We start from the raw sequence: 26,466 nt of genomic DNA on the forward strand, positions 1-26,466 counted from the left end.
AGCGGCTAGCACCTCAAGAACTGTGCCCCCCTCCCTGTGGAATAGGGAGTGGTCTTCTAGTCAGGGCGGATCAAGGCAGTGACTGGGCTTGCATTCTTCTGATGGGTTGGTGGTGAGGTAAGTAGGAGTCAGCAACATCAACCTTCAGGTTCCAGCTGGTCTGGGGTCTACGTGCCTGTGGGCAGCATACCCACCTGGAGGGGGTTTCAGTATCTGCAAAACAGCTCAAAGATATCTTTTTTTTTTTTTTTTTTTTGCGGTACGCGGGCCTCTCACTGTTGTGGCCTCTCCCGTTGTGGAGCACAGGCTCCGGACGCGCAGTCTCATAGGCCATGGCTCACGGGCCTAGCCGCTCCGCGGCATGTGGGATCTTCCCGGACCGGGGCATGAACCCGTGTCCCCTGCATCGGCAGGCGGACTCTCAACCACTGCACCACCAGGGAAGCTCCAAAGATACCTTTGTGTGTGTCCGTTGATGGGGAACCAGGACCTTGCCCCAAGGCTGCACTATTGTTTCTCTTGACTGTTTCTCTCCTGTCTTGCATCCTCTCACTTCCCTGAATAACAACTGCTTGAGGGCTTCCCTGGTGGCGCAGTGGTTGAGAGTCCGCCTGCCGATGCAGGGGACACGGGTTCATGCCCCGGTCCGGGAAGATCCCACATGCCGCGGAGCGGCTAGGCCCGTGAGCCATGGCCGATGAGCCTGCGCGTCCGAAGCCTGTGCTCCACAACGGGAGAGGCCACAACAGTGAGAGGCCCGCATACCGCAAAAGAAAACAAACAAACAAAAAACAAACAAAAGAACCACAACTGCTTGAACCTGCCTATTGGAAGTAGGGAAAGGTCATGGAGGCTGAATGAAGGTTATTTCCTGAAATCAAAGACATGGGGGACACAGAAAGTCTTTGTGCCCAGGAGCCCCACAGGGCCCTGCTCAGTATCATTACCTTGGTGTACCCACAAGACAGCAAGACACTTGTTAATCTTAAGGGAGAGTATCTGAGAAAAAGAAATTCCCTTCAAGTTGTCCGCTGGCCTCACTGATGAGACCCCACTCCATCCCTTTACTCTCACTTCATTCATTCCTCTCAGGCTTCCCTAGTACTCCTTTTCCTTTCTTCCTCATTTGTGGGTAGCCTTAGTAGCCAATTACCTCTCTTCCAGGTCCATCAGTTCCTTCTTCTCCTGGTAAGAGAGCAATAATCAGAGAATAGATGGAGTTCTGCAGTTGTGTTACCTGAAAACTGGGTTCGCCTTTTGGTGGGTGTCAAGCCAATAGACACAACCAAGCCAAAGATCAGGAGAAGGAAGGATTTATTATTACTTGCCACAAGTAAGGAGAACACCAGGGATCTCTCCCAAAGCAGCGTCTCCCTGAACAGCAAAATCTGGGAAGTTTTCAGCTAAGGATACATGCATATTCATGAAGGGGTGAAACCGAGCAGGACCCTATGGGGCTCAAAGATGAATTATTATGTATATCCTTTAAGAAATCAGGGCCCTGCCCCAAGACTGCACTGTTGTTTCTTGACTGCTCCTCCCTTGTTTCTGCATTCCCTCCCTTAAGATAATTAATTACTGAGAACTGTTCAAGGGCAAGCACTGGGGCCAGGCTTATATCACAAAATGGCTTAGGCCAAAATGGGTTCTCTTATATCAAGAAAGCCATTCCTGGCTCTCTTTCTCCGGTGACCCCCTAACCTATCTGCTTACACTAGGGACAAAATGGAGCAGGACACTGTGGGTCCCTCCCAGGTACAAATCCCTTCTGTGTCCCCCGTTTCTTGTTTGTAGGAAATAGGCTTCATTCAGCCTCCTTGACCTTTCCAGAGTTTCAAGGGCAGATTCAAACAGTTGCTAATCAGGCAAGGGAAGGGATACAGAAACACAGGAGGGACAATCAAAAAACTATAGTGCAGCAATTAAAGCAGGATCTTGGTTCCTCACAGAGGAATATTTGTAACAATATCCTTGAGTTCTTCTGCAGGAACTAACCCCACCCCCCACATGGAAGATGGTAACTTCAGGCTGAATAACAGATTTCTGGAGCACCGCCCTGTTACCTCACCACCAACCAATCAGAAGAAAGTCACACACTTGCAGCCCTCACCCCAAATTTTGCCTATAAAACTTTTTCCCCAAAACCATCAGGGAGTTAATGGGGTTTTTTGAGAACAAGCCACCTGTTCTCCTTGCTTGACCCTGCAATAAACCTTTCTCTGCTCCTAACTCTGGCCTTTCTGTTTGTTTGGCCTCACTGTGCTTTGGGCACACAAACTTGTGTTGGGTAACAGAACTTGGAATAGTCTTTACCAGAGAAAGCTGAGTGAGGATGCAAAGATAATAACAATACAAACATCCACAAAATGCTTTCATATAATCAGTACCCTGTGAGTTAGGGTTTCTAGTCCCACTCTCTCACAGGTGAGAAAAGAGGGGCTGAGGGAAGTTCAATGACTTGTCCAAGGCTGCACAGCTATTAAAGGCAAGAGGGCAAGCAGAGTGTGGAGATAGGAATCCACTTGTTCAGCCTTCCAAGTCCATCCATCGTCTTGTCTCCTCCATAAGTAAGTCTCTTTTCCTTCCCTTAACCTTCTGATTTGTTTCTGTCTCTGTTTTTGTCTCTAGCCTCCCTTTCACTCCTCTAGTCCGTTAACATTTGCAACGTACATTTATTGAATCTCTACGTCTATCATATCCCGTTTTATTTTACAAAACGAACAGAAGACTTGGTTTTGTCCTCATGGAGGTGCAATGGCACAGACTCTGCCTCTTCCTCTACATCTCGCTTCCCCAGACTTCGTCTCACTGGAAATTCTCTGTCTAGACCAAGCATCTGGACTGTGGCGACGCAGTTAGAAATCAGAAAAAGAACAACAGGTTGCACTTCCTCCCCAGAACCACTAGAGGCCACCATCCTCCGCGCAGAAGCGCCGGCCAACGCAGCCTGACTCAGCTGCCGGTGCGCGCCCTCCGCTGATTGGTGGCGCCGAAGAGAAGTCGTGCTTTGATTGGGCCGCTGTCAGGTGTCGCTGCCGGCAGGTTCGGGTGCGCGAACGCAGGGAGGCGGGTGAGTGAGGGCCGGGGGCGGTGGGGGAGTGGCTGGGGGCTGGGGGCGGTATCTGAGGGGGTGGACTGGATAAAGTGGGCTCCTTCGGTGCCGAGGGCGCTGGTTAGGAGCGGCTGGGGGCAGCTCTAGAAAGAGACCCAGCGGAGAGGCCTCAGTGTCAGCGAAGGGAGAGTGAGGCGGGGAAGGCGGGGGCGGGCAAAAGGCTAGAGGAGTCGGGATGGGAGGTGGTAATCGTGACCCGGAGCTGAGTGAGGGAGAGCGCAGAGGAGGGGGTCAGCGAGAGAAGAGATGGGTGTGTGAAGGTCTGCGTGAGGAAAAGGGGGTCCTGCTGAGCCAGGGGAGTCTGCCGAGGAGAGAGTCAGGGCGGGCAGGTCTGTGTGAGGAGGCGTGGGAGTGGAGTCAGACCGGAGGCTCGGCTGGAGGAAGGGGTTGTTGCAGAGAGGAGGGAGAAGGTGAGCCTGGAGGGAAGGCAGGTTGGGAAGGAGTGGCTCTCAGACAGTCTGTGCGGGGGAGCATTGAGGGTTCCATATAAATTTGTTACCAAGTGTGGTGACTCATCTGAGGGTTTGAAGGACTGTTTAAGGCTGGGGAGTCAATGAGCGAGAGGATTCGTTGTATTGTTGATTGGATCGGTTGATTAGTGATGTAGGAGGGGGCAGTAGTTAGGGGAGTCAATGAAGAGTCCTTTTAGTAAGTTGGGGAAAGAAGGCAGTGTGAGTGAGTTGATACCGAGAACAAGGGCATCAACACAGTTCATCAGTGGCAGAATAAGGGTATGTATGAAGCATTAGAAACTGCATCAAGAAGGAGAGAAGGGGTCCACTGTTGAAGGAGATAGTGTTTGTGGCCTGAGGAGTTTTAACTGTGTTGGAAGTATTCCCGCCTGACTCTGTACTGACCTTTCTCTTTCATCACTGATGGAGCCCTCCATCAAGTGCAGAAGTGCATGGTGGTTAAAGAAATTAGAGGACTAGGAAAGCAGCCCTAAATTCTAAGGGATAAAGAAGTTACACAGTTTACCCTCCCTTCAGTCCCATCTCTAGATCTCATTTAAAATAGATGTTCCTGAGAAGATTGCCCACCTGCCCCTCCCTCTCTCCTTACCTATTATACTATCTCCTCCTTCCTCCCCTCCCTCGCTCCCTTCCACATTGATTCAGGCCCTAGTTAGACTGCCCTTTAGCCTACTGTAGAGTCTGAAGTTTTCTTTTGCAACAAAGTATTAGGGGAAAGGGAGAAGGGGAGAAGAGCACAGAAAACAGGGCAATGGCTCCTGGAACAACACGTTAAATCCCAGCTTCTCGCAGAGGTACATCTAAATAAATCCTGGCTTATTTCATAGCTATTTCTGTCAAGCTTCTATTTCTGCTTTGTTAACTATGAATTTAGACCTTTCATCTCTCTTCAGCTCCATATTTGTGAACAGATTCTCCTTTGCCATGCAATTATCATCTCCTGTTATAGAGTTATAATAGAATTTCAAGAATGTGACAGTGTACATTCAGTAGAAAACCAGGAAAGACCTAGTGGAAGAAAGTGTGGAGGGTTAGGAATCTTAGACAGAGAGAAAGCTCCTGCTTCAGAGAAAGGATAAAGCGTGCAACAAAATTCTGCTTGCTTAAACTATACAGGGACCTTGGGAATGTCACAAGTCATGGAAATTGGGTTAGGTCACGAAAAAGGATTTCCAAGAAACAGGCTATAATCAGAGGAGTGTGTATGTATAAGACCTGCAGTGTACAACTGAAAACGTTAAGCCTAAGGAGAATGTTGTGCCCTCACGGTGGTTGAGCAACAGAGAAAAGCAGATGGTGAAGACTAGAAAGGTCAAGATCTATATAAAGATTAGCTATAACTTTCTAATCAAAGCTGCAAACTCACTTGTAGTGGAAGGATTTAAAATAAAAATACTGAAAGTAAATATTGAAGACTAAAAACCTATAAGACTAAATTGCTCCATTTGCTTAAGGAGTTTGTGGCTTTCATTAGAGCCATTGGTCAGTATTTCTGGGAACTTCTGCAGAATGTAGAAAATTGCTGATGTGACTCAATTTCATTTTTGGAAAAAAATAACAGATACCCGTATCCCCACAATTTAGTATTAACAGATGTTAACCGTTTGTATTTTTGCTTCAGAGTTTTCTTAATTGAAATAAACATTATAGATAAGGTTGTGAGGTTCCATTTGAATCCTTCTCAGTTCTGTTTTCGCCTCTGCTCAGAGGTAACCACTATCATGAATTTGATGTCTTTCTTTCCCGTCTGTTTTTATACTTCTAATTATGTATACAGCCATAAACATATGTAGTATTTTTTATTTGTACAAGTGGAATTGTCCTGCATGTATATTTCTGCAGTTTGCATTTGGAAGCTGTCCATGTTATATATAGCTTTGATTCACTTTTTAAAAATGGAAATATAGTTAATTTACAATGTGTTAGTTTCAGGTGTACAGCAAAATGATTCATATATATATATATGTATATACACACAAACAAGGTATTGTGTAGATTTCCCTGTGCTATACAGTTGGTCCTTGTTGTTCACCGATTTTTTTTGTTTGTTTGTTTTGCGGTATGCGGGCCTCTCACTGTTGTGGCCTCTCCTGTTGCGGAGCACAGGCTCAGCGGCCATGGCTCACGGGCCCAGCCGCTCCGCAGCATGTGGGATCTTCCCGGACCAGGGCATGAACCCGTGTCCCCTGCATCGGCAGGCGGACTCTCAACCACTGCGCCACCAGGGAAGCCCTGTTTACCGATTTTTTATATAGTAGTATATATATGTTAATCCCAAGCTCCTAATTTATCCCTCCGATTCATTTTTAATAATTGCTGTTAGTCAACCATTTGTAAACACAACATTATATTTATCCATTCTTCTACTTGTGACATCTGAGTTGTTCTCTGTTTTTGCCATTACCAGCAGTAAGGTTATGAACATCCTTGCAAATGTCTTCTTATGTGGGAGAGTTTCTCTACAGCAGAGTTTCTCAACCTCGGCACCACTCACATTTTGGACTGGACAATTCTTTGCTGTGGGGGTATATCCTATGCATTTTAGAATGTTGAGCAGCATCCTTGGCCTCTACTCACTAGATGCCAATAGCATCTCCCCAGTTGTGACAACCAAAAGTGTCTCCTGACAAATGTCCTTTGCACAGTATAATCACAGTTGGTTAAGAACCACTGCTGCAGGTGTATGTATGCGGAAGTGGAACTGCCAGGTTGTTCTGACTCATTTTTAAGTCTTAAGATATTCTCACTGATAATGGCTCTAGGCAGGATTTTTTTTTCCATTGTAGCTTTCCATTGTAGTCCGTTGTAGCTTCTGGTATGAAGTACCTTGGGCTAGACCAGCCTTGTGTCTGTTGTACCCTGAGATGGTAGAGAGAAAATTGAAATTTCAGTTTGAGAATGGGTTGGAGCCTGTTGTATGGATGCCTGTATCCTCAGCTTCCCAACTAGCACTAGACCTCTTTCCTTGAACAGATTTTCTGGAACTGAGCATCTCTCTTTTAAGGTAAAGCAGGTGAAGGAGAGACAGAGCATAGGGGATTTTAATGTTCTGATTTAATGTTTAGAACATAGGGTGCCCTCAGTCAATGTTTTTTTTGAGTTAATCCTTGGTAGGAATGAAGATAGGGGTTAAGAGCAAAGGCAAATGAACTCTCTTATTCCTCTGCTCTTGAATTAAATCACTGAGTTCAACACTACTGTGGGGAAGTGGAGAAGGGCCAGGAACATTTTGGAATGAATCCAAAGTTGAAATGCCACTCTGACCTTCTCTTCTGGTAGGAATCAACAGTAGCCTTCCATGAGGAACTGCCTTTCCCATTTGCTGCTGGAGTTAACGGTTTTTCCTGCTGGCAGAATCAGGGGCATGCCAGCACCGTACGGGTTAATCTGCTGATCCTCTTACCAGTCTTCTCATGGTTGGGGGTGGGGTGAGCAGGGAGGAGAAGGGAGACCTCGATTTTCTCTTAGGGATCGTTAGTCGTCTCCAGTCATAGCCCACATGCCTCCTTTCCTGTTGATCCTTCTCACCATAGCTTTGTTTCCTGTTTCCCCTAGTCCCCTTGTAGTTCCCTCTTATTTTCTCATTCCCCATCCCCCATCCGCAACCACTGCCATGGGGCTTGGATTCTGAACTAACAGGGATACATACCCTCCACTGCAGAGCGGGATGAGTGGGTGCTCCGGCGGGGATGTGGTCATTGCCGGCCAGTGAGGGCGAGAGCGCCACAGCCCACTTCTTCCTTGGAGCTGGAGATGAGGGGCTGGGCACCCGTGGAATAGGCATGAGGACAGAAGAGAGTGACAGCGAGCTCCTTGAGGATGAGGAGGATGAAGTGGTAAGACCAGGGAAAACAATGTAACTTGGTTCTGGGACCCCTGTCACAGTTGAGATTCCATAAGATGGAGACACCTCTCCCCATTCTTCCCAAAGGCATAGACTCCCTGTCATAAACAGGCCCTATTCTGATTAAGGGGAAGGGCAGTGGAGATTGGTTAGATTGCCTCTCTTTGAAGCCCCAACCCTTATGCCCTCCTCCTGTTGTCTCATTATTATTGGTTCTTCTACTCTTCTGCCTGAGTACACATTTCCTACTGTGGCAGTAGGAATACCTGCAGGTACCCCAGTCTAGGCCTAAGTTAGGAGATAACCTTAACCCCATAGGTCCAAAGTCCTGGCAAGAAACTCTGTGCCCTAAGGAGAGGAGACAGTGTGTTCCCTGATAGGGATGGTTTAGGTGGGAAGTACCTGACAGCACTTCCTCTCTGTAGCCTCCTGAACCTCAGATCATTGTTGGCATCTGTGCCATGACCAAGAAATCCAAGTCCAAGCCAATGACCCAAATCCTAGAGCGACTCTGCAGATTTGACTACCTGACTGTTATCATCCTGGGAGAAGATGTGATCCTCAATGAACCTGTGGAAAACTGGCCATCCTGCCACTGCCTCATCTCTTTCCACTCCAAAGGTTGGTGTGTGTGAAGGAAAATGCGAAGGAATGGTGTTGGGAATGCTGGACTGGGAAATGAGGCTCTTACTGTCAAATAGTAAGGAGGCCATCAGCTCTTCCCAACACACTAAGGAACAGTGCAAAGGGGTTTGTTCTCCCTACATCTTGGAGGAGTTGCCAGGGGTAGTTTAAAGCCCATATTTGAACCTCAGGACAGCTCTAAGATTCTTAGGGTCTCTGACAGAATTGGTCTTTGGAAGGACCCTAAAAATAATTTCTGTTTTACTTTTTTCTGATGGATATTCCAGACTTGGGAAGTTGGGCAGGAGGATGAGTGCTGGGTTGGATGGGTGGTGGAGCTCAGTGGCAACTAATAGCTTTAATATGTTTATTTCTCTTGCTGTTTTCTCACTGTCTCTTTCACTTTCTTCCTTTGGTCTCTCTATTTCCTTTCTCCATCCCAGGCTTTCCTCTGGACAAAGCTGTTGCTTACTCCAAGCTTCGAAACCCTTTTCTTATCAATGACCTGGCTATGCAGTATTACATCCAGGATAGGTATAGCTTTCTGTTGACTGGTGGGATGGGTGGCCCTGAGATCATGCCTGTTTAGAGAACCCACTCTGGGAGGGGCAGAGTCAAACAAACATGCTTAATTTTTGTACCATACTCTCTTGAGTTCTGTACATGTGTGCCTCCCAATTCCTGAATGAATGAAATCCCTAGCCTCTCCCCTGGTCACCATCCCCCACCTCTCCCAGCTAATTTATTCGGGGGTGACAGGAGGGAGGTGTACCGGATCCTGCAGGAGGAGGGTATTGATCTGCCTCGATATGCTGTGCTCAACCGTGACCCTGCCCGGCCTGAGGGTGAGTACCTGGCCTTGTCCAGTCCTGCCCTTCTTTCTACGACTTAGCCCAGTCCTCCTTCCTCTAGACGTCTCCTATGTACCACCTGGCTCAGTGAGGCTTTGGTTACTGGATTATGGGTAGAGCTAGAGCCATGGGTCTTTGGACAGAACCTTGGACCTCTTATATAGATATTAATTACCATATCTATTATTAAGATATGGTCATAGCAATTTGAGGGTTATGGAGATTACAACTCAGAGAAGTGGGAGTTGGAAGTATTCTTAGGCCCTAGGAATGACCACACGCCTACCTTTCAGAGTGCAACCTGATTGAGGGTGAAGACCAGGTGGAGGTAAATGGAGCCGTCTTTCCCAAGCCCTTTGTGGAGAAGCCAGTGAGTGCAGAGGACCACAATGTTTACATCTACTACCCCAGCTCAGCTGGAGGAGGAAGCCAGCGCCTCTTCCGTAAGGTATGGGAGACATTTGGGCATCTGGGGAGGCAGAGAAGTAGAAGGGCGAGAATGAGGTTGTGGGGAGGGAAGCTGGAGGATGTGGGGACAAGTTAGAGGCAACTTTTTTTTCCCTTCCTTTTTCTCCTGAAGATTGGCAGCCGGAGCAGCGTTTACTCTCCTGAGAGCAGTGTCCGGAAGACAGGGTCATACATCTATGAGGAGTTTATGCCAACAGATGGCACAGATGTCAAGGTTATGGTGGATACAGGGATTTAAGAGGTTATAAATGTCTGGGTGGGGCGGGGTGCTTGGGAAGCAAGTGGAAGTGTATGGAAGTGGTCGTAGAAAATAAAGTATGAATGTGATTGGCTTTCATATGCAGGTGAAGGTAAGAAGTGGGGGAAGTAGGTATTTACATTGTCACTATCAGAGCAAGGGCAAGAGTGACATGGAAAATGGAATACTGTTGGTAAGTTATTTCTTAGTAAGGACTAGGCAATAGTTTTGGAGTCCTGTGGAGAAACCTTCATAATGATACTAAAGGAGAGCTCAGTAAGAAAAATGTCAGTCTCCTTGTTCACAAAACTTGGGGATTTGTTTGTTTTGTTTTTGTTTTTGTTTACTGTGAAACTAGTCTACAGACATAGTGCTCATATTGTCTTCTCATATGCAGGGTGAGCTGTGGGCATACTCAGTGATGCTATGTACCTGCAGGTGTATACAGTGGGACCAGACTATGCCCATGCTGAAGCCAGAAAATCTCCAGCTTTGGATGGGAAGGTCGAAAGAGACAGTGAGGGGAAAGAAATTCGATATCCAGTCATGCTGACTGCCATGGAAAAGCTGGTGGCCAGGAAAGTCTGCGTAGCTTTTAAGGTGGAGGAAGTCCCCTTGGCGGCGAAGGGGAGGGTGTGTGTGCTGGGGGGTGGGGAGTGGGGGGAGGGATGCAGGAGAGGGGCTGTGGAATGAGGGGAGTGCTGAGAAGGAAGAGTGGCTCTCTTGTTCTCATCTTGCTTTTATCCCCTGCAGCAAACAGTCTGCGGTTTTGACCTCCTTCGTGCCAATGGTCACTCCTTTGTGTGTGATGTCAATGGCTTCAGTTTCGTCAAGAATTCGATGAAATACTACGATGACTGTGCCAAGATTCTGGGGTAAGGGACACTGGTCTGAGCTGGGGAGAATGGGCTTAAAGAAGAGAATTGGAAAGTTTTTACTTTATAGGCATGCCTTGTTTTATTGAGCTTCGCGGATATGCGTTTTTTTTTACATATTGGAGGTTTGTGGCAACCTAGTGTAGAGCAAGTCTGTTGGCGCCATTTTTCCAACAGCATTTGCTTACTTCGTGTCTCTGTGTGACATTTTGGTAATTCTCACAATATTTCAAACTTTTTCACTATCATATTTGTCATAGTGATCTGTGATCAGTGATCTTTGATGTTACTATTGCAAAAAGATTACAACTTGCTGAAGGCTCAGATGATGGTTAGCATTTTTTTTTTTTTTTTTTCTGTACATGGGCCTCTCACTGTTGTGGCCTCTCCCACTGCGGAGCACAGACTCTGGACGCACAGGCCCAGCGGCCATGGCTCACGGGCCCAGCCGCTCCGCGGCATGTGGGATCCTCCCGGACCGGGGCACGAACCCGTGTCCCCTGCATCGGCAGGCGGACTCTCAACCACTGCGCCACCAGGGAAGCCCAGCATTTTTTTTTAGTAAATTTATTTTATTTTATTTTATTTTTGGGTGTGTTGGGCCTTTGTTGCTGTGCGCAGGCTTTCTCTAGTTGCGGCGAGTAGGGGCTACTCTTCATTGTGGTGTACAGGCTTCTCACTGTGGTGGCTTCTCTTGCTTCAGAGCACCTTCTCTAGGCACGTGGGATTCAGTAGCTGTGACACGCAGGCTCAGTCGTTGTGGCTCACAGGCTCTAGAGCACAGGCTCAGTAGTTGTGGCGCATGGGCTTAGTTGCTCCACAATATGTGTCATCTTCCCAGGCCAGGGATCGAACCCGTGTCCCCTGCATTGGCAGGTGGATTCTTAACCACTGTGCCACCAGGGAATCCCGATGGTTAGCATTTTTTAGCAATAAATTATTTTTTAATTAAGATATGTACATATTTTTAGACCTAATGCTATTGCACACTTAATATACTACAGTATACTGTAAACATAACTTTCATATGCACTGCGAAGCTAAAAAACTCATGTGACTCACTGTATTGCGATATTCACTTTATTGTGGTGGTCTGGAACTGAACTCACAATATCTCCGAGGTATGCCTGTATTTTAAATATTGTAAAAATGGTTTAAAAGTGAAAAAGGTGGGAATGCCCTAGCAGTCCAGTGGCTGGGACTCCGAGCTTCCCCTGCAGGGGGCACGGGTTCAATTCTTGGTCGGGGAACTAAGATCCTACAAGCCATACAGTGCAGCCAAAAAATAAAAAAGAATATAGGGCTTCCCTGGTGGAGCAGTGGTTAAGAATCTGCCTGCCAATGCAGAGGACACGGGTTTGATCCCTGGTCTGGAAGATCCCACATGCCACAGAGCACCTAAGGCTGAGCGCCACAACTACTGAGCCTGTGCTCTAGAGCCCACGAGCTGCAACTACTGAAGCCTCAGTGCCTAGAGCCCATGTTCTGCAACAAGAGAAGCCACTGCAATGAAAACCCACGTACTGCAAGAAAGAGTAGCCCCCACTCACCACAGCTAGAGAAAGCCCACATGCAACAACGAAGACCCAATGCAGCCAAAAATAAAATAAATTTTAAAAAAAAAGAATATAGTTAAAGCCCCTATATACCCCTTACTAATTATATTCCCTTCCCTCCCACCCCCCAGAGGTAACCAGTCCTTTATTTGGTCATTCCCATTTATATATTCATATTTTTATTACATATATGGGGTGGCTTTTGCATGTTTTTAGATTTTATATTAATGCATTTTTCAACTACTTGTTAGTTTTTGTGAGCTTCATTCATATATGTAGTTCTGGTTCATTCATTTTCACATGGCTTCTTTGCATTTCTCCTTCTAGGAACACCATAATGCGGGAGCTTGCCCCGCAGTTCCAGATCCCATGGTCCATCCCCACAGAAGCTGAGGACATTCCCATTGTCCCTACCACATCTGGCACTATGTGAGCAAAAGTAAAAGTTAAAAATCTGGAGTAACCTACTTAAGGCATCTCTGTCAGACCAGTGGTTACTTCCTGACCCTGTGCCATCTGACTGGTGGAGCCTACCCTTATTCCTAATCTCAGATAGTTTTTCCTCTGTTCTTTGACCCGTTGGGTAGGATGAAATGGGCGGTGGTGTGGGGTGGGATTGGGGAGAGGCTCTAACAACATTCCCTATCTTAGGATGGAACTTCGTTGCGTCATTGCAATTATCCGTCACGGGGATCGTACCCCCAAGCAGAAGATGAAGATGGAAGTGACACACCCAAGGTGGGAAGAGTATCCTAATCTAGACAAATAGGTTTTTGTGAGGGAAATGGGGAGGGGTACCTCCCAGAGGCTCTTGTCTGTCTCAGCCCATACTGAAGCTTCTCCTTATTTCTTCAGGTTTTTTAGTCTATTTGAAAAACATGGTGGCTACAAGACAGGGAAATTAAAACTGAAGCGGCCCGAGCAGCTACAGGTAAGGTGATAAATCTGGCTGGGAGGAGCAGTGCTACGGAAAGATAGAGGGTATGGGATTGGGGGCCTCAGTGAGAGACCAGGATGAAAGCCTAACCAGCCAGGACTTGGCCTCCTGCACAGATACCCTGTTGTTTCCTCCAGGAGGTGCTGGACATCACAAGGCTGCTATTGGCTGAACTGGAAAAAGAACCAGGTGGTGAGATTGAGGAGAAGACTGGGAAACTGGAACAGCTGAAATCTGTGCTGGAGATGTGAGAAAGGGAATAGGAAAGGGGGGCCACTAGCAGTGAGAATTGGGTGCTGGGGTAGAAAGTAAACTGTGAGTTTATCCTGCAGGTATGGTCACTTCTCAGGCATCAACCGGAAGGTGCAGTTAACTTACTACCCTCATGGAGTAAAAGCTTCTAATGAGGGGCAAGGTAAGATGTAATACCCCCTTCCCATTACCACTCACATCTTTTATTCTTGAACCCTTAGATGACCTCTATCCCAAATTACCTTTCCGGGCTCCTCAGACGACCTAACATTTAGATGTCCCCACTATTTTCCTTAGATCTAGACCTGTTCACTGCCCCTTATTCCTGCAGATCCACAGGGGGAGGCTCTGGCCCCATCCCTATTGCTGGTACTGAAGTGGGGTGGAGAACTGACCCCTGCTGGCCGTGTTCAGGCTGAGGAGCTGGGGCGAGCTTTCCGCTGCATGTACCCTGGAGGACAGGGTGAGTGTTTTGTACCTACCTAGCAGGGCTGAGATAAGATGATTAGAGAATAAGTTGGGGAAACAAGGGACAGAGACAATAGGGAAGTTAAAGGGGAAATGAGCATTCTTGGGTATTTATAGCCGTCCATTCCTGGTTTTCCCCTTTGCCCCCAGGTGACTATGCTGGCTTCCCTGGGTGTGGGCTGCTTCGCCTCCATAGCACCTTCCGCCATGATCTCAAGATTTATGCCTCTGATGAGGGCCGTGTCCAGATGACTGCTGCAGCCTTTGCTAAGGTGCACACTACAGTTCTCCCACAGTTCCAGCTTCCATTAGGTAGAGAAGCAGAGTTTGGAGAACTAGTTGGAAATTTCAGAGTGTTTGTGTGCCAACTCAGAGAAGTTTCTGCTTGTGTCTGACTGCATTCTTTTTTTCTTTTTAATTGGGGTATAGTTGCTTTACAATGTTGTGTTAGTTTCTACCGTACAGCAAAGTGAATCAGCTGTATGTACTGACTGCATTCTATACTTCTGAGAATAACTAGTGGGGTGGGCCCCTTGACCTATACCCCAACTCCCAAGTCAGCTCTCATTTGATCTCTGGGACCATCGAGGCCTGGGGGAACTAGACTGGAAGGAAAACTAATAGATTTTGTGCTTCCCCTCCAGGGCCTTCTAGCTCTAGAAGGGGAGCTGACACCCATTTTGGTACAAATGGTGAAGAGTGCCAACATGAATGGGCTCTTGGACAGTGATGGTGATTCCCTGAGCAGCTGCCAGCACCGGGTGAAGGCTCGGCTGCACCACATTTTGCAGCAGGATGCACCCTTTGCCCCTGAGGATTATGATCAGGTCAGGCTCTCCTAGACTTTGTGCCCAACACAACCCAATCCCCAAATCCTAGAATTCTAAATAATAGTGATCAGTAATGGTACTTACTATGTGCCAGGCACTGTTTTATGTGCTCTCCATGTATTGTATCATTTAATCCTTACCCTTTGAGATAAGTATGGGTCCACAATCTGTCATCCACAGTTTTGGAAATGAAAAAGATTTTTATAACTTTGCCACCAAGATTCGTTTGACAGCAAAACCCGACATGGTAAGACTCTTTCTAATTCCCATTTATCCCATCTAGTGTAAATAGTCATACATTTTGCTACAGAAATAGAAAAGTGTTTGGTTATGTCCTAGGCCCTGCTGGAGGTATTATCTAACATTTGGCATATGCACCGTATTAACTTCTTAAAGTCCCAAGAATTCTTAATTCCAAAACACAGCTGATCCCAAGGATTTTGAATGAAAGGATGTTTCAGTTTATCTGTTGCTGTATAAAAAACTACCCCAAAACTCAGTAACTTAAAGACAAAAACCATTTTATCACCTTACAGCTCTAGGCTCAACTAGTCTTGCTTAGGGTCTTCCCTAAAATTGCCCAGCTGCTGTCCAGATGTTGGGGCTGGAACCATCTGGAGGCTCAACTGGGATGCTAGGATGGCTGGGCTCTCTCCCTGCTCGTGATGTCCCTGTCCCTGTAGTCTCAGAGCCTCTCCTCTCCAAGTGTTTTTCCCATGTGGTTTTTCTAGCAGACCAGGGATCAAATCCATGCCCCCAGCAGTGGAAGCATGAAGTCCTAACCACTGGACCATCAGGGAATTCCCCAGACGGATTTCTTAAATAGTAGCTTAGGACTCCCCCATAGCAGAAACTTTCAAGCTTTTTTAAAGTGTAGGCCCAGAATTAGCACAGTATAACTTTGTTATTTTTTGTTGGTTAAGCAGTCACAGGGCCAGCCCAGATTCAAGGGAAGGGGAATGTGACAAAGAATTAATGGCCATCTTTAATCCACTGTAAGAACTGTGGACCAGTACTACTTCCCCCCCCCCACCCTTTACAGATGAGGAAGCCTAGGCTCAGAAGAATTTAAGCAGCCTTTCCAAGGTCACCCAAGGAATCTAACTAGAGAGCCCAGGCTGTTAGCCACTACAATATACTGCCTCACAGTATTAATCACAGTGGATGCCACTACCCAAGCCATCCTTTTTCCTTTTTCCTTTTTCCTATGTATCCATGCCATGATTGACTGGGGATCATGTGCCAGACAATGATTTTCTACCATCCTCCTACTCACAGCTCCTCATTTCATAACTGCTGTGTAACCATTTTTGATAGATTCTTAAATAAGCAAAGTAGCTGAGCACGTTGACTAGAGAATGGCATTTTCTGTGTTCTTCTCTGAGCAGGCCTTGATAAAGGGGCAGGACCTTGCTGCCTTATTTTCCAATCCATTGCTCAACGTCAAATCCAAAAAAGCTAAGGTATCTTTCCTTTTTCCTTGCTTCCTTTTGCCAGCAAGAATGGAACTTGTGAGGACCGAGGTAGAATGAGTACATTCAACTTGCAATCTCCTTTCCCCCTCCCCATTCTTCATTGACTGTGACCATCCTAAATGCTTGAGTTGGAACTTAGTTCTGAGACAGCACCTCTACTCTAGATTCAAGCAAGCATCTTGTTTAGAGGAATAAGGTAGTTATGTCTATTACCCACTCATGAAAACATTCTGTGGGGATTTTGGTTTAATCTGTATTCCTCAGCATTTTCCATGCTTATTTTAGAACCCCCAAGAAAAGAACCTAGATCTATTTTATTTCCTCTGACTCCAAGACTTTTAAGATGACCCATTCTTAGATGACTGTGTGCTAGAGCAGTCCCCTCATCTGAACTGCTAGTGTTCCCAGTAGCCTAAGAATGCTCGTTGGGGGCTTCCCTGGTGGCGCAGTGGTTGGGAGTTCGCCTGCCAATGCAGGGGACACGGGTTCGTGCCCCGGTCCGGGAAGATCCCACATGCCGCGGAGTGGCTGGGCCCGTGAGCCATGGCCGTTGAGCCTGCGCGTCTGGAGCCTGTGCTCTGCAACGGGAGAGGCCACGACGGTGAGAGGCCCTCGTACCGCGAAAAAAAAAAAAAGAAAAAAGAATGCTCGTTGGGGTGAGCCAACAGACAGAGCTTATTTGCAGGCAGTCTCTCTGTAATAAGCTCACAGCAATCTAGGCAACTGGCACTGAACCTGTCTTTTCATCTTTCTATTCTCCACAGCTGGCTCCCACTGGAAGCACTTCCCTACTCAACTCCATGGCTATAATCCATAATCCTGTGAAGGTCTGTGATCAGGTATTTGCCCTGATTGAAAACCTCACTCACCAGATCCAGGAACGGATGCAGGACCCCAAGTCTGTAGGTGAGTTTGAATACTACTATCTTCCTTTCAAGATTTTGGGTACGGATGGGTTCCTCAGGCAATCCTGTGTCCTCTCCTAAGTGTCTGAGACACGTCATCCTCATCTCTCTGGTTCTGCTTCAGATTTGCTAGGGTCTTTTGTTAGAGGTGAAGCCTTTAGCTCTGTCTGACTGTCTGCTTTCCTTCCAGACCTGCAGCTTTACCACAGCGAGACACTAGAGCTAATGCTACAGCGTTGGAGCAAGCTGGAGCGTGACTTTCGACAGAAGAGTGGGCGCTATGATATAAGTAAGATCCCTGACATCTATGACTGTGTCAAGTATGACGTGCAGCACAACGGGAGTCTGGGACTTGAAGGCACAGCGGAGTTGCTCCGTCTCTCTAAGGCACTGGCTGATGTGGTCATTCCCCAGGTGCGTCTCACATAAGGGATGGAGCCTGGGGCTGGGGGCACTGCGGAAGGAAGGAGAGAAAAGGCAGGAAGGAGGGGCAGTGTGGGAACCAGGGGAAGGAAACTTAGAGAAGGAATTCGTTGTTACAATTAGAGCTACAATCCTGGCTCTGAGGAAGCCCAAGAGGCTAACTGAGGAAAAACCTGGAGAGGGGGAATGTGGTGATTTTGGAAGAAGCCCTAGACCTGAGGTGAAGACAAGCATGCTCTTGGACCTGGGAGTATGAGGCAAGAGGAAAACAAGATTCACTGAGGTGCTTATTCCTGGCCTGTGGCCCCTAGGAGTACGGGATCAGTCGGGAGGAGAAGCTGGAAATTGCTGTGGGCTTCTGTCTTCCACTGTTGCGGAAGATACTACTTGACCTGCAGAGAACCCACGAGGATGAGTCTGTCAACAAGCTGCACCCCCTGTGAGGGAGGGCTGGGTGGGGTGCTGGATGGAGGGAGGGGCATGTCAGGGAGCTCTTGGGGGAACCCAGGCTGGGACAGCTTGGGGAACCAAGAACGGAAGGGGTCCTGGGGTGGAAAAGAGAGAGAAGTCTTTGAGGCGGGAGGAGGGAGTTTGTGGAGGGCTGAGAAGAGGACTGGCTGACAGTGTGAGTGACTTAGCTGCTGTCTCAGGTACTCCCGAGGAGTGCTCTCCCCAGGCCGCCATGTTCGAACACGTCTCTACTTCACCAGTGAAAGCCACGTCCACTCCCTACTCAGTGTCTTCCGTTATGGGGGACTTCTTGATGTAAGGATCCTTTTCCCTTCAGCCTATTAACATCTTTTCCCAGCGTTCTTTTACCCTCCTCCTCATGCTTCTTTTTTACTGCAAGCTTCCTCTGTTCTCCTCGTCTCCCTGCCCATTCACTGACTCCCTCGTCCTTGGGCATTAGCTTACCTCTTCTTGTGTTCGGTAGGAGACCAAGGATGCACAGTGGCAGCGAGCTTTGGCTTATCTTAGTGCCATCTCAGAGCTCAACTACATGACCCAGATTGTCATCATGCTTTATGAAGACAACACACGGGTGAGGAGCTAACAGGGTGGGGTGAGGAGAGGGCCCCTTCTTTCTTCTCCATCCCCTTTTAGGGAAAAACTTTCTTATGCTTAGATTCTGTAGAATCCAGTTAGGTGTGGTACCTAGGTGCAGCATGATAGAGAAGATCCAGGAGGTTCCTCCTGGAACAGAAAACATGTTTTGGGTTGGTGTTGAGCCAGAGAGATACCAGAGAACATAGCTCTGACATTAGGGAGGGTATGGAATTTGAACAATGTTACAATGAGTCTTTTTCTCTCAAACATTGTTACACATATACCTTCTTCATCTGGCTCCACAAAGATATCTTTAAATGTGCTGCTGTATGCACCGTAGCAAAGCTGAATTCCTGTGGGAGATGGATAGGGAGGGGGACAGTTGTAGAACTGGAAGTTGGCAAGTCCTGTGGAGGTTGAGAGTATGAGGATCCTGTAACACTAGACTGTAGTTAAAGGGAGCTATTACTGTAGAGGGGTGTAAGACACTGAAACCTCAGCCCTGGGAGGATGTGTCCTCTTGAGTTCCTCTCTGTTGTGCCTGCCTGGTCTTCCACCACCATGTACAGCTTCTCCAACTGCCCTTTCATCTGGTGATGCCCTAAAGGATCCCTTATCAGAGGAGCGGTTCCACGTGGAGCTGCACTTCAGCCCTGGAGTAAAAGGTGTGGAGGAAGAAGGCAGTGCCCCACCTGGCTGTGGATTCCGTCCAGCCTCTTCTGAGGTGGGTCAGAGTTCTAGGATTTGGGACTGGAGGATTTAGGAACCAAGTGATGGGAAACCCGGAAACAGTACAGGGAGGTTAAAAGGATTGGGGAGAATTGGATTAGGAGGCTGGAGACCATTAACACCTCTCCTGTCTCCTGTCTATGCCTGTTGTTGGGTAGAATGAGGAGATGAAAACAGACCAAGGCAGCATGGAGGACCTGTGCCCGGGAAAGGCATCAGATGAGCCAGACGGAGCATTGCAGACCTCACCCCAGCCCTCTGAGGGCCCTGGCCTCCCAAAGAGATCACCCCTCATTCGTAACCGCAAAGCCGGCTCCATGGAGGTAATGGGAGGGGCTTGGGAGAAAGAAGTGGTGGAAGTGCTCATAGGACAATGTCCATGAATCTCTGAATCCCCTCAGTGGGATTCTTAGGACCTTAAACAGAGTCTTCCGGCCCCTGATGGATATGTTTTACTTAATCTCTCTTTCACAGCTGGTCTCGCAGGAAAGCTCCTTTAAGCTGGTTGCTACTTCTGAGGTTAAAGAGATGCCAGTGAGGGGTGCCTGAGAGATAAGGACTTTTAGAGATGAGATTGAGGAGGAGGCCTCTGGATGAATTTGAGAAGGCAGTTCTTTAAAAGGAAATATAGTAGAAAAGCATGTACTCTGGGCTAAAATCCCAGTCTGATAATCAGACGCTGTGTGATCTTGGACAGGTACCTTCTCCAAGCCTAAATTTTTTTCATCTGTAAAATATAAGTAATACTCACCATATAGATGCTTAGTAAACAGTAACAATGATAACAATATAGTTGATATTGAAGGCCAGGCCCCCTCCATCTCTTTGTTGTCTTGGGTAAATATTAAAGCTCAGATTGTAGTAAATATCACTTTACTAAAAATGGCACTTTAATTTAACCTCTTTAGGGTTATCTATACTCTCATCCCAGAAAGGGAATCAAGTCTCGAGGTCTGTCTCCCCTTTGTTCTGATGAGGTTTATCAGTCTGGGCCTGGGTTCTCCTAGTCCTGGTTCTATTTCTCTAGCCTAGAGGAAAGGACTGTTGTAAATCTCACATTGTGTCCTGGAGTAAAAACCAAAGTTTTGGTCTTTTCCTGGAGAGATCCTTTCCCTCTTTGGCCCAATGACACTCTTTTTGACCCCATGATTTATCCCTGTCTCAGGGACCATGACTGTCTATTTTGGGTCCTGCTTTGACAGATGAATCCGTTCACTTGGCTTGGTGCCTGCTCTCTGTCTTAAAGGAATTGGTCTTTCCATTTTGAAATATCTCAGAAGAATCTATAACTAGCTTACATAGGTTCAGACAAAGGTTTATGGTTCAGATTTTGGAGAATGCTGAGAAGACAAACTGCAGTCTCTCTTCTAGACTCATCCTTTTCTTCCTGATTATTTTAAGATGGACTTGAGGTCATGAATACTCAGAGTTTCCTTAGGTGGGGTATGCATCATATTTTCTTTGAGGTGTAAGTTAACTTAGTATCCATAATACATTAGTACACTGCAGACTCATGTGAATAGATCAAATGGACAGAATGACATATGATCTTCCATTAATAAACTGCTCCTCCACATCCAGTGTCTTCCCCATTCACATCGTCTGCCAGTCTCTGGCACTATTATGTTGGACCCCCATTTTTCTTCTGATTTAAGCAGTCAAGAGACAGGCAAAGCAGAGCTCTCAGTGTATCATCTCTCAGACTTGATGAAATTGACTTCTTTCAGGCCTATAGGAAGCTTTCTGTTGTAATCAGATTTCTTCCTCTCAGTTACTAGTGCTGTTTATACCATGGCTACCCAGGATGATGGTTGCCCAAGATATGCTCCTCAGCTTTGCAAGAAAATCTTCTCTCTGCTCTTTGGTCATACAACCTTTTAATATTAATATTTCCTCTCCGTGTTCTGTAAGTACAGGCATTGGTAGTCTTATTCTTATCCACTACAACCCTTCTTTCCATCCCTTCTTCTCCTCTTGTCATCTTATATTTTTGGACTGGTTTAGAATACAAAATCTGTGACCTTCAGAGCAGCTGTGCCCTAGGCAATCATCCTCTCCAGCCTTACAACTGCCTCTGCCCAATGGGCCCAGGGCTTTGGGGAGCCTGGGGGTGTAAGGAGCCGTGACCGGCTTTCCACCCGGTCTGATTGCAGGTCATGAACATGCAGTGCACGGGGAACCTGGACCTGATCCCCTTGCGGGGACGGCGCCGCCGGAGGTCAGGGGACCTCCCCCGGCCTTCCCCAGCCATCGGCCTACAGCCCCGGGCTGTGTCCACCACTCACCTGGCATCCTGCACACAGGTGTCCCTCCATACTTCATCTTCCCTTATTGCCTCTGTCTTTGCCTTTTGGGATTTAGGGACTCAGAACACCGTTGAGGGGGTTGTGTGTGTGTGTGTGTGTGTGGTGTGGGTTGTGTGATTGAGCCCTTGTGGGCTTTTCAGAAATCCATTTCATGTCTCCAGGAGTGGAGGGGAGGGCTTTCGGCTCAGATAAGAAACTGAGTATGGCTGCCGTAGCCACAGCTGTCCCATGGAAAGAAGAGAGCGTAGCCAGACTTCTTATTGTGGCTGAGCTATTGTGATTTGCTTTCTGAGTTCTGTGGAGGGATATAAAAGATTAAGGTACCCTGCCCTGCTAAGCACTGAGAATGGTTGAATAATGATTTCTCAGATTTGGGATTAGGGGGCTGTAGGGACAGGCATCTTGGAAATAGAAGTGCTTTCTAGTATAGAAGGATTCCCTGGACAGTTTCCTCTGTAAAGTATACTCTTAGACTTTACATTCTTCTTCCTCATAAAAATCCTTAAACTTCCTGACATTGCTTGGTTTTGTAGGGGCAGGAATTCAGGACCTGGGTTTTAGACTTCTCAGTTGAGGTGGCAAAACGGTAATTAACATAGAGTCCTTTTTCTCCAGGTGCTTTCTGAGACTTCATCCTCCAGGCCTAGTGGCTACCGACTCTTTTCATCTTCACGGCCACCAACGGAGATGAAGCAGAGCGGCCTAGGTATGGTTTTCCAGCATCTCTCATCTGTTGTTGGGAAGGGGTGTCTGTCTGTTCTTTAGAGTTTTATTGTGGGGAACCTTAGTCATGGGAGTTGGGGTCATCTAGTCAGTGGAACTGTTGGGTGGGGCTAGGGAGGATGAATTGGGAGAAGCCACATGTAGGTGTGAACTTTGATCCCAGATGATCGTTTGTATTCCAAGAAGGTGTCTGTCTTTTGGTTTACTACACAACCCCCATTTCTCTGGCTGAAGGGCATTTTTCTGGCTTCCCCTCTTATTCCTTATCTGTCCCTTCAGTCTAGCCCAGACATTTAGGGTCCATGGAGACTCTGACTCTTCAGAGTTTTCAGAGACAAAGCTATAAATAGAGGCACTTGTGAGACGCTCCCTTCCCTCAATAACGGTCATATTCACATTTGGAGAACTTGTGCCATGTCTTCCTTTCAGACCTGTGTTTATTACATCCTTGCTTTGGCCCCTCCTACCTCCATGCCCTCCCCTTCATCCTCTCTTAATCCTGTAATTCTTCCTCCTTCCTTCCTGAAAATTGAGGGACAAATCTGAGACTGGTGTAGTGGCAGAGGCTTCTCTCAGGACTTTGAGGGAATGTCTCTTGATTTTTTTGATTCCTGGAGAGGGGTGGAGAACATCATTCAACCTTTCCTAAGAACACAGACTGCAGGAAGGACCAAGCCTCAGAGGGTATTGTATTCTTGGGGAGTGGGGAGGGGTCCTTGGGAGGGACTATCTTTGAACACAGCATCTGTGAGCCATTAACCAGAACTGGCAGGTAGAGACAGTGGTGTGGGGTCTAGACTGGGTCCCCTGGCTCTTTCCATCTTGTCCTATTATTCTCTCCATTTAGCTCCTTTCATTTTTCTGTTACCTTTCTCCTTGGCACCCAATTTCTTGGCCCTACAACAGTCAGCATTTGGACCAGAAATGGGAAGAAAGGTTTTTAGTAATTTTCCAGGCTAATTTTATGGGAGTAGATTGCCTTCTAGATCCCTAAAATGAGGTAGATGGTTTGGTGCATGAAAAATAAATGACAAATGTCTAGATCTGTGAATATGGACCTTTTTCCCAGAAACCCCAGAAGAGAATAGGTTTCAGGTAGGTGGGAAAGAGGATAGGTGTGTCTGGCCCAGTTAAGGAGGAGTGCTGTCAAGAACAGGGCAGAGGCATGAGTCTGGTTGACAGATGGTGGTGGTAAGGTAAAGACTACCCCCTGAGATGATCCAAGACTGGACACGGCAGGATTGGTGGGACTATGCCAGAAAATTATTTCGTGGAGGAAGTAAATGTAGAACAAAGCTTGAGGGTGGGCTGGGATACAGCCAGCTAGTTCCAGCTTCTCTGAAAAAAGCAGACATATTTAGCAACCCTTATTTCTCTCTGGAACTCTATTCTTGAGCTTGTTTCAACGTGAAAGGTAGGAGAAATTGCTGCGCAGAGGAGTGGTCCTTAATTCCAGGGTGGAAATTATCAGCCATCTGAACTTCTTTTTTTTTTTTTTTTTTTTGAACTTGTTGATTTATGTGGTGACCCTGAAATGCTGGGACGCCTGAAACCATATCCCCTCTTTGTGGGCTCAAAGGAAACTGACGTCTCCACTCTGTCCATTTCCCCTATGAATGTTAAGTTCCCAAGTCAAACCCAGGGTCTTGGCTAAGATGGATTTGGAAGTAGAGGAGAAAATCCCACAAACTGGAGTGTTAATCTTGTTTCCTCCTGCCCATTCTCTCCTTGTGGGCTATAGTAGGAGATGGGACCATGGGAGTCCCAACCCTACTGTCGATCAGGTACTTGGGACAGTGACTAGCTTGATTTATTTGCTTCTGGGATTTTTCAAGTTTTATTTACTCCACTTACTGTCAAGAGTTCTCTTTGCTTTCTTTGAACTTATGTGTGTGGGCATCTGGCTTTGAGCACAGAACTTACAAGACAATAAACTTTCGAGAGTAGAAAAAACATCTTTTTCGCTGTTTTCTGCTCACGAGGTTCTCCTGAGTAGGGTGTTCAGCTGTTAGTAGGCATGTTCTGCATATAATCACCGGACCCTTCACATGCCTTTCAATTTGTGTCCATTTTCACTTCAGAAACAATGCTCTGTTTCTTCTTGATGAAAAAAATTACTATTTCTTTTCTAACTGAACACAGTTGATCCTGAGTCAGGAGACCTGGATTCTAGTCCAGCTTAACTCCTAACAAACTGTATGACCTTGAACAAATGAGATCCCTTTTGAATGTCAGTTTCTTCATCTCTAAAATAAGAAGGCTGAACTGGATGATCTTTGAATCCATTCCAGCTTCAAAAACTCAGTGAGTCTCATACTTTCTTGGGAAAGGTAAAAAGGCCTAAGGGAAAATAGAAGGGAGGGAATGTTGGATGAAAAACTTAGGAGGAATTGGAACTTATGAGAACTTTGAATTTGAGTTCAGTACTCTAAACTTAGTCTCTAGTTTCAGTCAAGGTTTCTTTCCTTTTAAACAAATAAGGGACTCGATTTCTGGGTTCTTCAAACCCTATATCCAGCATAAGGAGCACTGAATTAAATCTAGGGAGATCTAGAGGAATCTATCTATTCTTTGAGCATTCCTGAGAGCCACCTAGAGAGCATAGTTCATCCCTTTCAGTAGCTTTGAGTCCCCTAATATGACTAACCCTGTATTTGTAGTGGCCTCTTGTATCTGCCAAGTAGACTTTCAGGAGCATCCTCACTTTGCTTGCCCAGTGTGGCTGTGGACAGTAGTGAAAGCTGTGTGTGGCTATGTGAAGTGGCCACATGGTGGTGGCTCTGAATGGTTATGTGTGTGTGTCCTGACGTTGTCATGTGAAATTGTGCGTACTTCTGTGTGGTAATTGCAGCTTTGCGTGGCTACTAATGCACTCCCGGCCTTGCAGGCTCACAGTGCACGGGGCTGTTCAGCACCACAGTGCTGGGCGGCTCCTCCAGCGCCCCGAATCTTCAGGACTACGCCCGCAGCCAAGGCAAAAAGCTACCACCTGCCAGTCTGAAGCACCGAGATGGTATGTGGGTGGGTTTTGGGGGGCAACTCTTTTCTTCATTTGTCCGCCAGCAAGGACACAGCTCAAGAACAATTCACGCTTAAGATGGCGCTGACACTAGCCTTATGACAAGTTTTCTGCATCAGTTATAGAGGGGAGAAGCAACCAAGACCCCATCCACCCCTCCATTTGCATTCCCTCTCGCCATACAAATACTACTTATTTATGCTTATCCCTTCATAATCAGCCACATACAGCCCTGCTACATCAATTTACTCCACCTTTGTATTCTTTCCTGGATTCTGGCCTGTAGGGGTAGGGACCGAGGAGGAGGATCCACAGTCAGGAAGAATGCAGTGGAGCCTCAATTAAAATCTAGGAAATCAGGGATGGGGAAGTTGTTCAGCCAAGGCAGGAAAAATGATATGGAAAGAGACTGGGGGAAGTGATGAAAGTTTCTACAAAGATTTTATTTCTTTGTAAATGACCAGAAAGAGGACGTGGTGGTGAGATTAGGGTTGTTTGTGGGGCCGTATTATGGTAGAGATGACACATGGATTCCTGAGAGGAGATTATCCAAAGGAAAAGATTGAAATGTGGTAGTAAGGAATCTAAGGGGGGGGGGTGGGAGCAGGTCGTATACTAACTGTAAAGAACAGAGTGTATTGTGAGCAAATTCCAGAGCAGAGGGTGGGGACAGCGGTGGGTATAATCCCCGTGATGTCTTTTCTCCCCAGAGCTCTTGTTTGTCCCGGCCGTAAAACGATTTTCTGTGTCGTTTGCAAAGCATCCGACTAACGGTACGTTTGCTTCTGACTCAACGTCATTCCTCCTCACCATGTCACCTCCAGACACTTAACCTCTGAGTTCTGACACTGACTTTCCCTCTCCCTCCACTGTGTTGACACCCTGCTGTCTCTGAACCATTCACTTATTGTCGCTCTTGGGATATATCACTTGTTGTGACAGACCTTAGCCTTGGCTGCAGCCTGGCTGCCCGATTCCTGGGGCAACTCAAGGTCTTATTTCCATGGTCACCATCATCACCATTGTGTCACTTTTTTCAGCATCATCACCGAAACATGAATTAAACCTCTTCCTTTCCCATCACATGACTGCCAGGCTTTGTACAAACAAGATAATGGTTCCCCTTCTTAGAAAGAGCGTAGTATTACCTATATCATCCCCATTTCTTCTGTCGATTTGTTTCCCCAACTCATCAGCTTATGTAATTTTGATCTTCCTGTTTTTTCACCAGCTCTTTTGTTGGAGTGGATGACTAGTTTGCTTCCCTTTTGGAGCAGTGCTGCAGTTCCCAGTTCCCAAGCCTACCCATAA

General features: G+C 46.9%; 1 protein-coding gene across 14 annotated transcripts in view; it reads left to right on the plus strand.

The window, feature by feature from the left end:
• Positions 1-3,037: 3,037 nt before the first annotated feature.
• The window catches only part of PPIP5K1 (diphosphoinositol pentakisphosphate kinase 1), a 49,842-nt gene continuing 26,413 nt past the window's right edge, over positions 3,038-26,466 (plus strand). The window contains exons 1-29 of one of the 14 annotated variants that reach the window (XM_082619852.1): positions 3,041-3,070; positions 6,865-6,960; positions 7,247-7,421; positions 7,855-8,050; positions 8,497-8,587; positions 8,813-8,898; positions 9,198-9,352; positions 9,485-9,586; positions 10,049-10,210; positions 10,364-10,485; positions 12,369-12,470; positions 12,693-12,779; positions 12,897-12,972; positions 13,116-13,225; positions 13,311-13,393; positions 13,562-13,693; positions 13,849-13,970; positions 14,343-14,525; positions 16,768-16,909; positions 17,099-17,322; positions 17,643-17,770; positions 17,982-18,096; positions 18,266-18,373; positions 18,986-19,102; positions 19,266-19,430; positions 21,261-21,410; positions 22,029-22,119; positions 25,024-25,149; positions 25,866-25,928. In XM_082619852.1, coding sequence (XP_082475978.1) covers positions 7,275-7,421; positions 7,855-8,050; positions 8,497-8,587; positions 8,813-8,898; positions 9,198-9,352; positions 9,485-9,586; positions 10,049-10,210; positions 10,364-10,485; positions 12,369-12,470; positions 12,693-12,779; positions 12,897-12,972; positions 13,116-13,225; positions 13,311-13,393; positions 13,562-13,693; positions 13,849-13,970; positions 14,343-14,525; positions 16,768-16,909; positions 17,099-17,322; positions 17,643-17,770; positions 17,982-18,096; positions 18,266-18,373; positions 18,986-19,102; positions 19,266-19,430; positions 21,261-21,410; positions 22,029-22,119; positions 25,024-25,149; positions 25,866-25,928 — 3,385 coding nt within the window. In that variant the 5' untranslated portion in view covers positions 3,041-3,070; positions 6,865-6,960; positions 7,247-7,274. Of the gene's footprint in view, positions 3,071-6,864; positions 6,961-7,246; positions 7,422-7,854; positions 8,051-8,496; positions 8,588-8,812; positions 8,899-9,197; positions 9,353-9,484; positions 9,587-10,007; positions 10,211-10,363; positions 10,486-12,368; positions 12,471-12,692; positions 12,780-12,896; positions 12,973-13,115; positions 13,226-13,310; positions 13,394-13,561; positions 13,694-13,848; positions 13,971-14,342; positions 14,526-16,767; positions 16,910-17,098; positions 17,323-17,642; positions 17,771-17,981; positions 18,097-18,265; positions 18,374-18,985; positions 19,103-19,265; positions 19,431-21,260; positions 21,411-22,028; positions 22,120-25,023; positions 25,150-25,865; positions 25,929-26,466 lie in introns of those variants that run through there. The other 13 variants (XM_082619859.1, XM_082619858.1, XM_082619860.1 and 10 more) reach the window with 13 other exon arrangements.

The sequence above is a fragment of the Mesoplodon mirus genome (genome assembly GCF_964341445.2).
Source record: "Mesoplodon mirus genome assembly, chromosome: 4".
Taxonomy (NCBI): domain Eukaryota; kingdom Metazoa; phylum Chordata; class Mammalia; order Artiodactyla; family Ziphiidae; genus Mesoplodon; species Mesoplodon mirus.